This window comes from Heptranchias perlo, chromosome 1 (assembly GCF_035084215.1).
Source record: "Heptranchias perlo isolate sHepPer1 chromosome 1, sHepPer1.hap1, whole genome shotgun sequence".
Classification (NCBI taxonomy): domain Eukaryota; kingdom Metazoa; phylum Chordata; class Chondrichthyes; order Hexanchiformes; family Hexanchidae; genus Heptranchias; species Heptranchias perlo.
The window spans coordinates 31,526,205-31,542,826 of NC_090325.1; the positions used below are offsets into that span (position 1 = coordinate 31,526,205).

Genomic DNA, 16,622 nt, shown 5'->3' on the forward strand with positions numbered 1-16,622 from the left:
GAGTTGAGGTAAAAATCAGATCAGCCATGATCTCATTAAATGGTGGAGCAGGCTCGAGGGGCCAAATGGCCTACTCCTGCTCCTATCTCTTATGGTGTGGTGAAGGTTCTCCCACAGTGCTGTTAGGTAGGGAGTTCCAGGATATTGATCCAGCGACAATGAAGGAATGGCGATATATTTCCAAGTCGGGATGGTGTGTGATTTGGAGGGGAACATGCAGATGGTGTTGTTCCCATGTGCCTGCTGCCCTTGTCCTTCTAGGTGGTAGAGGTCGCGGGTTTGGGAGGTGCTGTCGAAGAAGCCTTGGCGAGTTGCTGCAGTGCATCCTGTGGATGGTACACACTGCAGCTACTGTGCACCGGTGATGAAGGGAGTGAATGTTTAGGGTGGTGGATGGGGTGCCAATCAAGCGGGCTGCTTTGTCCTGAATGGTGTCGAGCTTCTTGAGTGTTTTGGAGCTGCACTCATCCAGGCAAGTGGAAAGTATTCCATCACACTCCTGACTTGTGCCTTGTAGATGGTGGAATAGCTTTGGGGAGTCAGGAGGTGAGTCACTCGCCGCAGAATACCCAGCCTCTGACCTGCTCTTATAGTCACAGTATTTATGTGGTTGGTCCAGTTAAGTTTCTGGTCAATGGTGACCCCCAGGATGTTGATGGTGGGGGATTCGGCGATGGTAATGCCATTGAATATCAAGAGGAGGTGGTTAGATGCTCTCTTGTTGAAGATGGTCATTGTCTGGCACTTGTCTGGCGCGAATGTTACTTGCCACTTAACTGCCCAAGCCTGGATGTTGTCCAGGTCTTGCTGTATTCAGGCACGGACTGCTTCATTATCTGAGGGGCTGCGAATGGAACTGAACACTGTGCAATCGTCAACGAACATCCCCATTTCTGACCTTTATGATGGAGGGAAGGTCATTGATGAAGCAGCTGAAGATGGTTGGGCCTAGGTTACTGCCCTGAGGAACTCCTGCAGCAATGTCCTGGGGCTGAAATGATTGGCCTCCAACAACCACTACCATCTTCCTTTGTGCTAGGTATGACTCCAGCCACTGGAGAGTTTTCCCCTGATTCCCATTGACTTCAATTTTACTAGGGCTCTTGGTGCCACACTCGGTCAAATGCTGCCTTGATGTCAAGGGCAGTCATTCTCACCTCACCTCTGGAATTCAGCTCTTTTGTCCATGTTTGGACCAAAGCTGTAATGAGGTCCGGAGTCGAGTGGTCCTGGTGGAACCCAAACTGAGCATCGGTGAGCAGGTTATTGGTGAGTAAGTGCCGCTTGATAGCGCTGTCAACGACACCTTCCATCATTTTGCTGATGATTGAGAGTAGACTGATGGGGTGGTAATTGGCCGGATTGGATTTATCCTGCTTTTTGTGGACAGGACATACCTGGACAATTGTTGATGGAGAAGTGGGTACCAAGAGCTCACCATGTATGTATTATGGATCTATCAAGGATCTTGGTGGAGCTTAAAAATGGGAAACATAGTACATTTGGCTATAAATTACTTTATTGTCTAGTTAGTTTTCCTCAGACTGGGCATATGATCTGCTCACAAGGTCCTCTTAGGAACACAGGAACAGGAGTAGACCATTCAGCCCCTCATGTCTGCGCCGCCATTTGATCAGATAGAATCATAGAATCATAGAAGTTTACAACATGGAAACAGGCCCTTCGGCCCAACATGTCCATGTCGCCCAGTTTATACCACTAAGCTAGTCCCAATTGCCTGCACTTGGCACATATCCCTCTATACCCATGTAACTGCTTTTTAAAAGACAAAATTGTACCCGCCTCTACTACTGCCTCTGGCAGCTCATTCCAGACACTCACCACCCTTTGAGTGAAAAAATTGCCCTTCTGGACCCTTTTGTATCTCTCCCCTCTCACCTTAAATCTATGCCCCCTCGTTACAGACTCCACTACCTTTGGGAAAAGATTTTGACTATCTACCTTATCTATGCCCCTCATTATTTTATAGACTTCTATAAGATCACCCCTTAACCTCCTACTCTCCAGGGAAAAAAGTCTCAGTCTATCTAACCTCTCCCTATAAGTCAAACCATCAAGTCCCGGTAGCATCCTAGTAAATCTTTTCTGCACTCTTTCTAGTTTAATAATATCCTTTCTATAATAGGGTGACCAGAACTGTACACAGTATTCCAAGTGTGGCCTTACTAATGTCTTGTACAACTTCAATAAGACATCCCAACTCCTGTATTCAATGTTCTGACCAATGAAACCAAGCATGCTGAATGCCTTCTTCACCACCCTATCCACCTGTGACTCCACTTTCAAGGAGCTATGAACCTGTACACCTAGATCTCTTTGTTCTACCATTAACGGAGTAGGTCCTGGCCCGATGCGATCTACCAAAATGCATCACCTCACATTTATCTAAATTAAACTCCATCTGCCATTCATCGGCCCACTGGCCCAATTTATCAAGATCCCATTGCAATCCTAGATAACCTTCTTCACTGTCCACAAATTCATGGCTGATCTGTGATCTAGCTCCATATTCCCGCCTTTGGCCCATATCCCTTAATACCTTTGGTTGCCAAAAAGCTATCTATCTCAGATTTAAATTTAGCAATTGAGCTAGTTTGCGGAAGAGAGTTCCAAACTTCTACCACCCTTTGTGTGTAGAAATGTTTTCTAATCTCGCTCCTGAAAGGTCTGGCTCTAATTTTTAGACTGTGCCCCCTACTCCTAGAATCCCCAACCAGCGGAAATAGTTTCTCTCTATCCACCCTATCTGTTCCCCTTAATATCTTATAATCTTCAATCAGATCACCCCTTAATAGTTAACTGAAGAGATTCATGACTTAACACCGATGTTCTTCCTCCTCTTTTGTTTCCTTGACCCAGTTTCATGTCTGCTCTGTAAATGATTTTGGTGAGAGTATATTTGCGAATCAGAAATGGAAATTAATTTAGCTTAGGCTGGAGATAAAAAAGAAAAACCGTGATTTTTGGAATAAAAAGCAAAAGTGCTGGAAGTGCAGGCCGATAATCATCTGAGAGACGGGCATCCGTCATGAAGGGCTCCATCTTGACATGTTAACCTATCTTTCTCTTACAGATGCCGACTGATCTGCTCTCCATTTCCATTACTTTTGGTTTTTATTTTCGTTTAGAAGTAAATGATTTAGAGGCAGTCTAGTCTCAATACTGGCCAATATTCAAGGATTTAAATAAAATTCTCGGGATGTGGATGACACTGGCATGGTCTGCATTCAATGCCCTTCGCTAGTTGCTCTGAGAAGGTGGTGGGCCTTTACTTTTTCTTTGTAGCAATTTGATACAACTGAGTGGCTTGCTAGGCCACTTCAGAGGGCAGTTAAGAGTCAACCACGTTGGTCTGGGACTGGAGTCACACATAGGCCAGACTGGGTAAAGATGGCAGGTTTCATTTCCTAGAGGACATTAGTGAACCAGTTGGGATTTTTATGACAATCCTTTCAGCTTCACAGCAATTACGACAGCTTCATGGTCACTTCTACTCATTCTAACTTTCATCACTCATGAATCGCTGCAGTTAGCTATTAAGGGGATCTGTGAGCAGATTACCAGTCTGAGTAAAACAAACTAGACAAAAAAGTAATTAATTTATAGCAGGATGTAGATTGTTTATCATTTGCAGCACTTCCGAGTTACATCCAGTGAAAGCCTACTTAGTTCATTAACATAAACTCTGCCCCCCACGCAAAACACCAGAGAACATGAGTTTCCTGCATTTACACCACTTCTGAATGGGCATAAAGTTATATCCAAAATTTTTGGCACAGCTGTATCCAAAGTCACTAGTTCTGGTGTTTTAGAATGATCTCCCTTAATATAGAGGAATAAAAAAATTACTGAGACCGGCATTGTATTTTCAATATCTTTGAATGCTTTTTTATGACGTCAGAATCTGTTACGTTTAAAAGAGAAAAGCTTCCCTAATTGGACTTTTTAAAAACATGCTGTGCTTAATGCGCATTAATGACCATTTAATGGCTTTAAATTTTAATTTGAACAACATTAATAAGATAAAGAAGGACTTATTGAAGATGGATGTTGCATGTTCAGAGCTTTCCTCGGGCCCCGATCGTTTATGCTGATTTCCACTTGTTTTATGCAGGTTTATAGGTTTGGGCATATGCGAAGGAGATTTTCAGGAAATTTCGGTACAAGTTGCCGTTGGCAAGATCGGTGTAGAAACTGGCGTTAATTCCTGTGTCATTTCAGCATAACTCAGCTCGAGGAAATTCTGTCCCAATGTTTCTTTGGGTTGTATTGGCTCCCAGTCTCTCGCCTTGCTACTCAATGCTTTCACTAGAGCAGTGGGGTCAGGTCCCTGGGAACAAGGCCAAGTGCAAACATATATTTCCATACCTATCCTTGGAAATGTGAGTAAAATGGTGGCATTGATTAGGCCAGTAGATGCAAGATAGCTTCAATAGCATATTTTTCAACTATGCTCACTACCAGTCTCTCTCTCCCCGTCTCCCCCCCCACCCCCCCCAAATTTTTGCTGCATGGCGCTAATTCATGTTAAGATACAGGTCCATGGAGACCAGCATAAATCAAAATTTTTGGGAGAGAAAAGGAAAAAAAGGAAACTTTTAGGGAAAAAAAAGTGATTGTGCTGCTGTAGAATTTGTCAGAGTAATGGATTAAAATACAGGACACAGACATAGTAAAAGGTGGAATTTCATGTCATCCTACCGATGAAGAGGACTATGCAACTCAGCAGGCAGAATTAAACTGAACCAGAGGTATATGGAAAACATAGCACCAGGAAGTCTTACTCAATTATTGTTGAATAAACACCTTTAATTCACAGATCTACTGTTTACATGGGTGTAAAAACACAGAACACACAACAGGAAACAATAGGTTACAGAACTTAAAACCACATAAAATTATTAATTCCCTGCACCATAATCTACATATGTACATTACTTCCAAAAGCCAAACAACAGCTGTGCTGGTGAGACAATGTCACAAATCTGCTCAGCTGCCTTCCATGGGGATGTTTTCAACAGATTTAAAATGGAAAGGGTGTCCAAACTACTGCCCATGGACCATTTCCAACCCTTGAGCTCCGGCAATTCAGTCCAAAAAGCGCAGGCAATTAAGTTCTATTTGCGCTTATTATTTGTGCTCGCTGGTTTCCTACCTAAATTTTGTGGGCCTGGAAAGCACTGTTCTTAGAGCGATTGTCTCCTTGGTAGATATATCCTGCATCAGAACACCACCAACTCCCACGGCTCGGTTATGGCACCATTATTGTTCATGATTTATATAAATGACCTGGAGTCAGAACCTTGAAGAAAAATGGTCAGATTTGAAAATAGTACCAAGCTAAGAAGTGTAGCAGAATTGGAGGAGGAGCTCAAAAATGACAGAATGAGTTGAACAAAATAAGTAAGTGGGCAGAACAATGGCAGATGGAATTTAATGCAGAAAAGTGCAAATAACTGCACACAAGAAAAAGAGGAACATAGGAACAAGATTAGGCCATTCAGCCTCTCGAGCCTGTTCTGCCATTCAATTAGATCATGGCTGATCTGTATCTCAACTCCATTTACCCACCTTGGTTCTATACCCCTTAATACCCTTGCCTAACAAAAATCTATCAATTTCAGTTTTGAAATTTTTAATTGATCTAATAAAAATAATTGACATGCATACTCCATGAATGGTGTTTAAAAAGCTAAGGGTAAAGCCGAGACACACCTTGGAGTCTCAGTAGACCTGATACGAAATCTGTCCAACCAATGGAGAGCAGCAATGAATGAAGCCAACAGAATGTTGCACTACATGGTCAAAACAGTAGAATATAAGTCAGAGAAAGGTATGATCAAACTGTACAGTGCTCTGGTCAGACCGCATCTTGACTACTAGATGGCAGCCGAGATATAAGGGAGACATTCAAACACTGGAGGCAGTGCAGAAAAGAGCCGCAAGATTTATTTCTTGCGTCTTGAGGAAAGGCTAGAGAAACTTGGGCTTTGCATCCTGGAAAGGAAACTTCAGAAAGGTGATCTTAAATCCGTAAATTTACTTTAAATTTCCCTAACCTACCTTTACTTTAAATTGTGAGATTAGGACACAGATTCAAAGCTAGTAAAAGGTAAATTTAGGATTGATTCTCAGGAAATTTTTCTTCACACAAAGAATGATCATCCTATGGAATATATTTCCAGATAGAGTCGTGGAGGTAAAAACCCTTGAAACATTTAAGAAAGAATTGAATGTGCAATGGGGAGACTTTTGGAATCTTTCTGAATGGATGAATTAAGAATGGCCTTCCTCATCGATTATCTGTGATCTGTTAATATGCACAGCTTGAGATATATGCAAATTAATAGGACCATTAATTTAAACTTTAAATTTGTCCTGTAAGGCTCCATGAAGTATGTGCAAGCGACAATGATAGATGAAAAACTTGGGACACTTTTACTGTAAATACAATGGCAAGTATTTACATCCAGATGTATCACAATTTCTTTTTATATGTTTTCCCCTCCGATTTCCTCCCCATCTTTCCTGAAGACTCTGACTTGTACTGCGGTAAAGTTTCATGGCTGAAGGCAGCCCTCGATCAACTCACCCAAGTGAACGTTTTTCATGTGTGAGGCTATACAGTGAGTGTTAGCCGGCTATTCAACCACAGGGAACACGAGAGCCCAGGCTGATCCTGTCCAAACCTAATGTCCACTTATGATTGGGATGACTAGATAGTGATCAGAAGCACTCTTATACTGCAGCAGCACAGTCTAGTTTTATATTCTTTAAAACTAACTCACAAGTGAAGAAATCTTACTAACTCAGGACTTAATCCAATATCCTACTTTTAACTAATGCGTGTTATGGAGGATGCATTCGTAACTACAATACCATCTTCTAATTAACAGAAAAGAATTCAAAACATTTCAAATATAAGGATAAAACTTTTTTTTTTGAAAATTACAAACAAAATGCAAGAGAAAGAGATCAGACACCTAAATCCAATCAGGAAAACTGTTTATGAAGCAATACAAAAAATACAAAAACAGAAAAGTATTAAAAGAAAAGCAAAATACTGCGGATGCTGGAAATCTGAAATAAAAACAGAAAACGCTGGGAATACACAGCAGGTCAGGCAACATCTGTGGAGAGAGAAACAGAGTTAACATTTCAGGGCGATGAAAGGTCAATACCTGCTGAGTATTTCCAGTATTTTCTGTTTTTATTAAAGAATTAAAAGACCAATACAAGATGAAATTTTCATCTTACGAAAATGTGAAGTTTCATTTGTAAATAGCTTCAGTGAAATGTTAGGGTGTGAACTCAAAGCTGGGGTGTTTCAGCTGAGTTTCAGCCTGGATTCCAATTCATTCGAAGCTTTAAGGTGTTGAGGGAGTGAGGGAAGCAAGCCTGTGAGTGCTGGCAGAGTATTCAACTATGTAGGGCATCACAACAGAACAGAACCTGATCCTGTCCAAATATTTGTATTTTCTAGCAGTCACTGGATAGTGATCAGGAGCAAAACACGATTTCCTCCGCTATATCCCAGCGATACTGAAGCTAATTGACCACCTCATCTATTGCCCTGATTGACATCAACTCATTCAGCACAAGACAGAAATCAAACTTGGGACCTTTCTGGTCTGTGTAGCTCAGTACAACAGTCTATGTAGTCACTAAGCCTTTGGGGAAGCCCACTGAAGGTAGTATTTAGTGTTCATCAATCTATGCACATCCGTGTGATTTACACCACTGTCACGTGAAATGAACCCCAAATTTTAATGACATGCAATTAATTTATATTTGATAGCTTTATTTAAATATGCTAGAGTGATGTCATTATTCACCATGTGTGAACAGACATGTTTATTGCACGTTCATTAGTATCTGAAGAGAGGAAGTCCCCTGTAGAAACTCGGGATTCAAAAAAATATCAAGTGTTGCATCAATGAATGTCACTGGAGTAATGGGGTGCAATTTGAATTCTCTCCTGTTGCTGAGGTTTTGATGTAATCCTTGATGCAACGCGAAATTGCTGAGCAGAGGCCAACCACTTCTTCACTGGGGTGGGGAAAAAATTAGAAGAAGCTACTAATATTCAAGTCCATGTGGCTGGTGCAGGCCAAAGGTAGAGCACTTGTTCAGCTGACAGTAAATCAGTAGATTTGTGTGTGGTAAAAAAAAATCAAAAGCTTTTTTTGTGAATCCATCTCTCATTCCAGTTCTAAATTATTGAAGTAAAAATCTGTTGTCTGTTAACACCCAATGCCATAACCATCTCCCCCCTTTATGATGGCGGGAAGAAAAGAATAATTATTAAAGATCTTAACCCTCTCCCTCGACTTCGTTTCGCATCCCATACTAAATGTTTTTTTTTAAAAAAACACTTCCCCTTTGGGGCCATATTCCATAGCTGGGTAAGAGGACAGTCAGGCAACTTGCTTCTACAGCTCAGTCAATGTACCTCTGGACCATCTGATGGAGGTGCACGGCGGTTGAGTGACACACTGATTTTGTCTTTGTCCTAGGAGATCCATCTAGCATACACAATTAGGAGCTTGACTTGTGGTCTGGATGGTGGTGGGGAAGGACAAGGGTGGTCATCCAACTCAGCATCAGAGCATATTCAAGCTCTGAGGTGATGTACCGGCTGATTGACTCTGGCTAAACTGTTTTCAAATTATCACATTGTAAATAACTTGAAACATAGACAAGGATTTGGGCTAAAGCTTAGAGACTGTGGATTGAGATGACTTGAAGTAATGTGAGAAGATGATGAAGACCGTCAAAATCTAGATTGATTCTTTGATATGTTTGTGGTGAATTTAGTGCACAGATAGTTTTGTGACCCCCTTATAAATAAAACTGTACATTAAAAAGAGAGAAAATAAAATCACATAAACAAGAAGGATGAATTATAAATACTTGTCCCAATTCAGCAACATTGTAGTTCTGTATCAGCAAGGTTTCTCCTCCCCAGGATGTAATAATCTTTGATTTATTAACAGAAATATGATCAACATGAAATTTCAGTTGAATTAAGCAGTGTTACTCTTGTCACCATCTATCGAACTGTTCAACAGCTGCTGGGATAAAGGCCTAGCAACATGTTCTCTACAGGCATTGTCGACAGTGTATACATGCTGGGGGCACCTAACGTTGCAGGAGTATTTAGAAAATTTCAAAAATTCAGGACACCCCACTCCAAATCTAAACTGGCAAAATATTCTGCAGTGTGCTGGAAAATGATGAGATAAAAATGGTGCTAAAAAGACAGAAGACTTACATTTGTATGTCACCTTGACACATCTTTCAAATGTCCCAAAGCACTTCACATACAATTAATTACTTAGAAATGTGATATGGCTGTTGTTATGTAGGCAAGTGCAGCCGCCATTTTACACACAGCAAGATGCTTTGAAAGGCAATGAGATGAATGACTAGGTAATTTGTTTTTGTTTGGTTGGTTGAGAGAATGATAGCTAGGACTCTGGGAGAACTCCCTGCTCTTCTTTGCATAGTACCATGGGATCTTTAAGCAATTTGTGACAGTGAGCCATAAGTGACTCCATAAATGCAAATTTCATTGCTTTTATTACATTACTCATGTTCTCTCACATTGCGACCTTTTTTGTGGTCAGAGCACATTTACTTAAGTCATGATGGTGCATTTTTTCTGCTAAGAATTAGGGACAAATTGTGTAATCTTGCAGTATAGCCCACTCCTACCACATCAGTTTAATTATCGTTTTGTGTTTCCGATTTTTTCTTGCTCCCCCCTGCCACCCGCATTTCTGCCAAAGGTGCTGGCTCAACCTGGTTCCATTGGCACCAGCCACCCTCCACTATCTCACCCAAGTGGCCATTCCCCCATGTGTGAGTTTAGAAAGTGAGCATTGTGAGCTATTTCACCAAGGGGGCGACTCATCTCAGCACAACCCTATCCTTATCCAACATCAACTCAATTTCCATCATAGTGATCGGAATAGTGATCAGGAGCAAGAACCCGAGATGATTTCTCCTCTCCCTAGCTTAAGACCAATCGTAGTGTCCCCACCATTGCTCTGACTTAGATCAGCTGACTCAGCACAGAGTGCTCGAACGTACGACCTTAAAGTGAGGAGTTACATTTATCCACTCGGTAAGAATATACTGAGACATTATTGGATGTCCACTTGTTTTCATCGCAGGGCACAGCTAACTGTGTATGCCTGATGTGTTAATGTGATGAGCATGTATGACATGGCAATCATATGCACAGTGGTTTGAAGTTTTTGACATTAATCTAATGCAGATAATATCAGATCTATATTGGATGGGATGACTTGTTTGCTGATGGGTACTTGATTGTTTTGAAGAGCTCTATGTGTGTGAGAGAGAACTTGCTTTTATATAGCAATTTATAATAGTTCTCAGGAAATCTCTAATTGCTTCATGTATAATGAATTATTTTGAAGTGTCGTTATGTAGGCAAATTAGGCAGTCATTTTACACACAACCATGTCTCACAAAAAACAAACCTGAATGACCAGTTAATTTATTTTTTGGTGGTGTCAGATTGTTGGTCAGAACACTGGGAGAACTCCCTGCAATTCATCAAATAGTGTCATGGGATCTACCTTAAAAGGCAGACAGGGCCAAGGTGTAATGTTTCAATTGAAGCAGCCAAAATTCCCACCACAGATTCTGTTTGAGACAAACATTTAGTGTATAATTTCTGCAATGGAGTTAAACGGGTACAGAAACTCATCTCTCTGGTTCTAAATATTACTCTATGCCACTGGTGGCAGCTGAATGCACTCAGACTGTAATGAAGCTAAAGCCAGTCTTTATCATCTGGCAATGGGGTGACACCACTGCCATTTCTATTTCCAATCCCACTAGATACTGCGGCAAATACTGTAGACCCTGAACCTTATCTCAGTGGCACCTGGAGTCCGTTGCAGTAGAACCATTCCAGGAGCACATGTAAAACTGGGACCCTTCCTGGTTTATATAACTCCGTAAAACACACCATGGAGGTGCATTTATTTATTAAGTCATCAAGTGAGATCAAGCTTTTATTTTAATCTAAATTCTTCAATTAAGAATACATTTCTGAAATCTGACTGGGATATATTTATCAAATGACATTCTAATTTTATATCTTACTCATGATAGTGCACATAATAAATATGGCATTTCAAAATATAATAAAGAACTTTAAAAAAGTGTTCATTGACGGCATCATTACTGGTTTGGTACAGTCAGAATAAGAAGAGCTGGACGATACCTCCATTGCACATCATTCGCCCAGAGCCTGCATCTTTGTCACCAAATATACAACTTCATTCCTTAAAGCTTTTATTATAATAACTAAAAAAAACATACTCCTACCTCTGTCTCAGTCCTTACCTACAAGGAAATTTCCTGGATCAGGAATGACTGCAATTCTAAAACATTTTAATTAAACATTATTATAATCAATAAATGCTATGGATATTCTGAATATACTTGGGATAAGTGAGTATTGTATTTTATGGGATGTTCCTCTCAGATTTAGAGATGCATGCCCCCCACCCATGTTCACTGTATCATTTACACAGGGGCCTACCACCCTCAATCCAGGGTGGGCAAGGCGATTCCTTTTAATACTACTGACTAATCAGAGTATTCAGTAAAAAACGAGTCCATTAGAATTACTCCCTTTTAGGCAACTGAAGCTGTGCTTTGGTCTGTGATCGACAACTTCCATTTTACACTGCAACCTGAATTCCCTTCTCCCTGTCCAAAAAAATAAATCCCTAACACAGGTGTAGAGTATGCAAAACTTGGATGAAAGTTTCTTGTTCTCCTTGTACAACTGTTGTATTATCCTCCCCCCCCATCTCCCCCCACCAATCATCCCAAGAAACAGGTGCTCAGCCAGAGTCCATTGTGAAGAGCTGGACTTGCTGTGGATTCCAGTACAATTCAGCTGTGGAATTATAAGCCAACGACCAAATGTATGGAACAAAAAACTCTTCCGGTTGCTTCTCTTCAACATACTTAAACTTCAGTTCTGGGAACTTCTGTGGTGAAAGAAAGAGAAAAACAAAAATGAATAACTGTACACTCAACTTTTTATTAGGCTCTTTCACTAGCCAACCATCTTTAACCAGAATCCCTCCAACTCTCTCTGAGCAGAAGGGCATTCCCCACCACCCCTCCCCAACACAGTCTCCACTTTCTTACCTCAGACAGTCCAAAGGAGACCAAAAAGCTGAGCAGTTGTAGACATTGATGTGCTATGCTCCTGGACTGGTACCAAATATACTTTTTTCCCCAATATTTTTCTCCCCATCTCTATTCATGTTGGGGTATGGTCCTAGGGGCCCTCTGATACATCATAGAAAAGGCTGTTCTTCACATATGAGCCTAGTCAGCGAGTATTAACAGGCTCGCTGACTAGGCTCATATGCATCATCATAGCCAAGTCTGTTCCTGTTACACATTTGCACTTTCCAGCAGGAGTCGCGAATAGCAGCCTGGAGCAGGAATGTTCGCTGATTTTTCCCTTCCTAGCTCAAAAGCGCTGAGGCCATTTGTGACAGCTACAGGGTTCAAAAAGATAGAAAGACTTTTATATAGTGCCTTTCACGGCCTCAGGAAATCTCAAAGCGCTTTACAGCCAATGAAGTACTTCTGAAGTGTAGTCACTGTTGTAATGTAGGAAACGTGGCAGCCAATTTGCACACAGCAAGGTCCCACAAACAGCAATGAGATAATGACCAGATAATCTGTTTTAGTGATGTTGGTTGAGGGATAAATATGGCCAGAACAATGGGGAGAACTACCCAACTCTTTGAAATAATGCCACGGGATCTTTTACATCCACTCAGTTTAACATCTCATCCAAAAGATGGTTATTCTGACAGAGCAGCATTCCCTCAGTACTGCATTGAAGTGTCAGCCTAGATTTTGTGCTCAGGTCTCTGGAGTGGGACTTGAGCCCCACAACCTTTTGACTCAGAGGTAAGAGTGCTACCACTGAGCCACGGCTGACACCTTCAAACCAGACATTTCTTAATTGTACGATCGGTACCTCACCACAGGATGCACTCTTTCACAGAGCTATCAGTACAGTGGATTTGGAGTCCTGTTTTTATTGTGCTCTGTAGTGTTGCAATGTCATTCTACATTCTCTGTTCAGAAAGAGGATGGAGATAAATTCTGTTATGGGTTTGATTTTTTTCTATCTCTTCCTCACCCATGTTCGTTTCCCCATTGTTCCTCATGGTTGCCCTGCCCATTTTGTTTTTATGTGCAAACTTGGGAGATTTTGCTCATGCAAGTCATTACATAAAATACATGTTAAGCAAAGAAAGAAATAACTTGCATCTGTATAACAGCTTTCAAGTCCTCAGAACATTCTAAAGTACTTCACAGCCAATGAATTAATTTTTGAAATATAGTCACTTATTTAGGCAAATGTGACAGCCAGTTTGTACACAGCAAAGCCCCAGAAAGAGCAAGTGAGATAAATAACCAGTTACTCTGTTTTGGTGGTATTGAGAGAGGGATGAATGTTGGCCAGGACAGCAGGAGAAATCCCAATTCTTTAAACAGTGCTGTGGGATCTTTACATCTGCCTGAACAGGCAGATGGGACCTTGGTTTAATGTCTTATCTGAAAGATGGCACCCTCCGATAATGCAATCCTCCCACAGTACTGCACTTGTGTTACTCTAGATTACGTCCTTAAGTTATGAGTAGAGCTTGAACCCACATCTTTCTGACTTAGAGACGAGAATCCTACCACTAAACCAAGCTAATACTAGAATGGCAGTAATTGGCAACATTGTCCTAGACCTAAACCTTGGGATACTTTGGTTGTAACTTGTCTAAAAGGTTCCTATTTATGGCTATACTGCTTTAATTTTAAGCTAATTTTCTACCAGTATCATGATATCTTCTATTCTGTGATTCTTTAATCATTAATCAACAAGGTGGAACCTTGTCAAAAGCTTTCTGAAAATCCAAATTTTGATCAATTGCATTACAATTGTGTTTTAACAAGCTATCCTTTTTAAGTGCTCACCCACTAGACCTCTGAAAATCACACATCACTTAACTTATTTTTTAATAATGGAATTATGTTAGCCATTTTCCATCATCAGACATCTCTCCTGAATTTATCTAACTTACAAAAATGTCAGTTAAAGCTTCACTAATTTCAGTCGCTATCTCCTTTAAGGCCCATGGGTGCAAGTTGTCTAAAATATTATGAATTTTAACTCGTGTTTGGGTAGAGTTCCATGTACATCAGCATTTCCCTTAGGTGGCCATTTGTTACATATACAGCTAGCATGTCATCAAGCTACTCAGTCAGAGGGAGAATCACAAGCAGGATTGATCCTGACTTTTCCCAATATCTACACTTGTGCAACTTTCTAGCATGGGTCACCGTGGCCTATTGCCACCCCAGCTGAGATCAGCATTGATCAGGGATCAAACCTATTGCTTTTCTAGTCTGTATATCTCTACACTGCACCAAACAGTGAATTGACCCATTATGCCCCCAGAGAGCTAATCATTTCCTAACTTAATGGTTTCCAAAAGATGCAAGACAGTGATAAAATGTGAAGTTATTTAAAAAGGTAGTTTTCAGGATCCTGGAACACGTAACATCCCAAACTGAACTCCAACATTATACTTTCCACAAGTTGTTGTTTCTGAGACCTGGTATTTGAGAGTCAAAAGGGAATGAAACAGTGATGATTTAAAACACTGTAATGCTGGTTTAAATTGATTTGGGTCTCTATAAAAGGACATGGTTCAGATGAGGGGCAGATTGTTGGCCCAACACAAGGGAAACATTGACATAACAAACTAGAGAAAGATGATCATATACCACTCCATTATTAATGGACAGTTGCCTCCTTGCCTTTGTCATCAGTGTTCTAATCATGTCGCGCTCTGACAGTTTGTTCTGGGCTGTAGCCTCATCCTAATGAATAATGAAAGGGGCTATGTTTCATCTCTCCACACAACCCGCTGCTCTTTGCGACTCTATCCTACAGTTCTGCCAGTCTGGCGACAACAGGCAGCAGTTAGAGGCAGTGAAATGGATCCTCTAATAATATACTGAACATTCACTTGTAGAGAAGAGTAGGATATTAATTAACAAAAGAAAAGAAAAAGCTCATCTTCAGACTAAGTGATCATGTAACTGGCGACGGCCAATACAATTGACATCTGTTAACCAAGGACAGAATCAATATAGCAATTCTTAATGCATTCCCGATGTATTAAAATCCTTAATGGTACAATCTGATAAATGCAACAATTTATAAGCTCCATCATTGTGCTCCAATTAACAAACTTTAATGGGAATATAAAAGGAGGTTAGTTTCTCATGCTTAATTTTTAAAAAATAAAATTGATTGCCCACTCATTCCAACTACTTATTTCTATTTCTCCCCCACATTCTGCAAACACTCAGCGTCGAGGCTCACGCATTAAGAATAGACTTGGACAAAGTACTCATGCAAGTGATTCCCAAATATACTTCAGGAAGGGGAGGAAATGGAAAAATAGAAAATACCCTAATCCTCCTCCAAAAATATAATTTTTTACTGGGTACGGTAGCATAGTAGTGTTGTTACCAGATTAGTAAGCCAGAGGCCAGGACTAATAATCCAGGGAACATGAGCTCAAATCCCACCAATTCAGTTAAAAAAAAGAAAACCGGTGCCAAAGATGGGAGAGCTGTCCCACAAACTAGTCAAGCAAAAGCCTGACGTACTCATAGAATCATACCTATTAGCCAACGTCCCAGACTCCCCCATCACCATCTCTGGGTGTATCCTGTCTCACCAGCTGGACAGACCCATCAGAAATGGAGGCATAATGGTATACAGTCGGGTAGGAGTGGTCCTGGGAGTCCTCAACATTGACTCCGGACCCCATGAAGTCTCATGGCTTCAGGTCAAACGTGGGCAAGGAATGTCCTCTTACTAATTACCATGATCTCTCAGCTAATGAATCAGTACTCCTCCATGTTGAACACCACTTGGATGAAGCACTAAAAGTAGTAAGATCACAGAACGTACTCTGGGTCTGGTACTTCAATGTCCACACCAAGAGTGGCTCGGTACCATCACTGACCGAGTTGGCTGACTCCTGAATGACATAACTGCCAGACTGGGCTTGCAGCAGGTGGTGAGAGAACCAACACGAGGGACTAACCCACTTGATCACGACCTCACCAATCTACTTGTCACAGATACGTCTGTCCACGATGGTATTGGTAGAACTGAGCACCAAACAGTCCTCGTGGAGACCAAGTCCCGTCTTCACATTGAGAACACCCTCCAATTGTGTTGTGTGGCACTACCACCGTGCTAAGTGGAATAGATTAAGCACAGATCAAGCAGCTCAAAACTGGGCATCCATGAGGTGCTATGGGCCATCAGCAACAGCAGAATTGTATTCCACCACAATCTGTAACCTCGATGGGCTGGCTTATCCCTCACTCCTCCATCACCATCAAGCCAGGTGACCAACCCTGGTTCAATGAGGAGTGTAGAAGAGCATGCCAGGAGCAGCATTAGGCATACCTGAACATGAGGTGCCAACCTGGTGAAGCTATAA

General features: G+C 41.2%; 1 protein-coding gene across 3 annotated transcripts in view; it reads right to left on the bottom strand.

Annotated features, from left to right (window-relative positions):
* Positions 1–4,809: 4,809 nt before the first annotated feature.
* The window catches only part of dym (dymeclin), a 412,070-nt gene continuing 400,257 nt past the window's right edge, over positions 4,810–16,622 (bottom strand). For all 3 annotated transcript variants that reach the window (XM_067983422.1, XM_067983431.1, XM_067983440.1), the window contains exon 17: positions 4,810–12,059. In XM_067983422.1, coding sequence (XP_067839523.1) covers positions 11,910–12,059 — 150 coding nt within the window. In that variant the 3' untranslated portion in view covers positions 4,810–11,909. The remainder of the gene's footprint in view (positions 12,060–16,622) is intronic.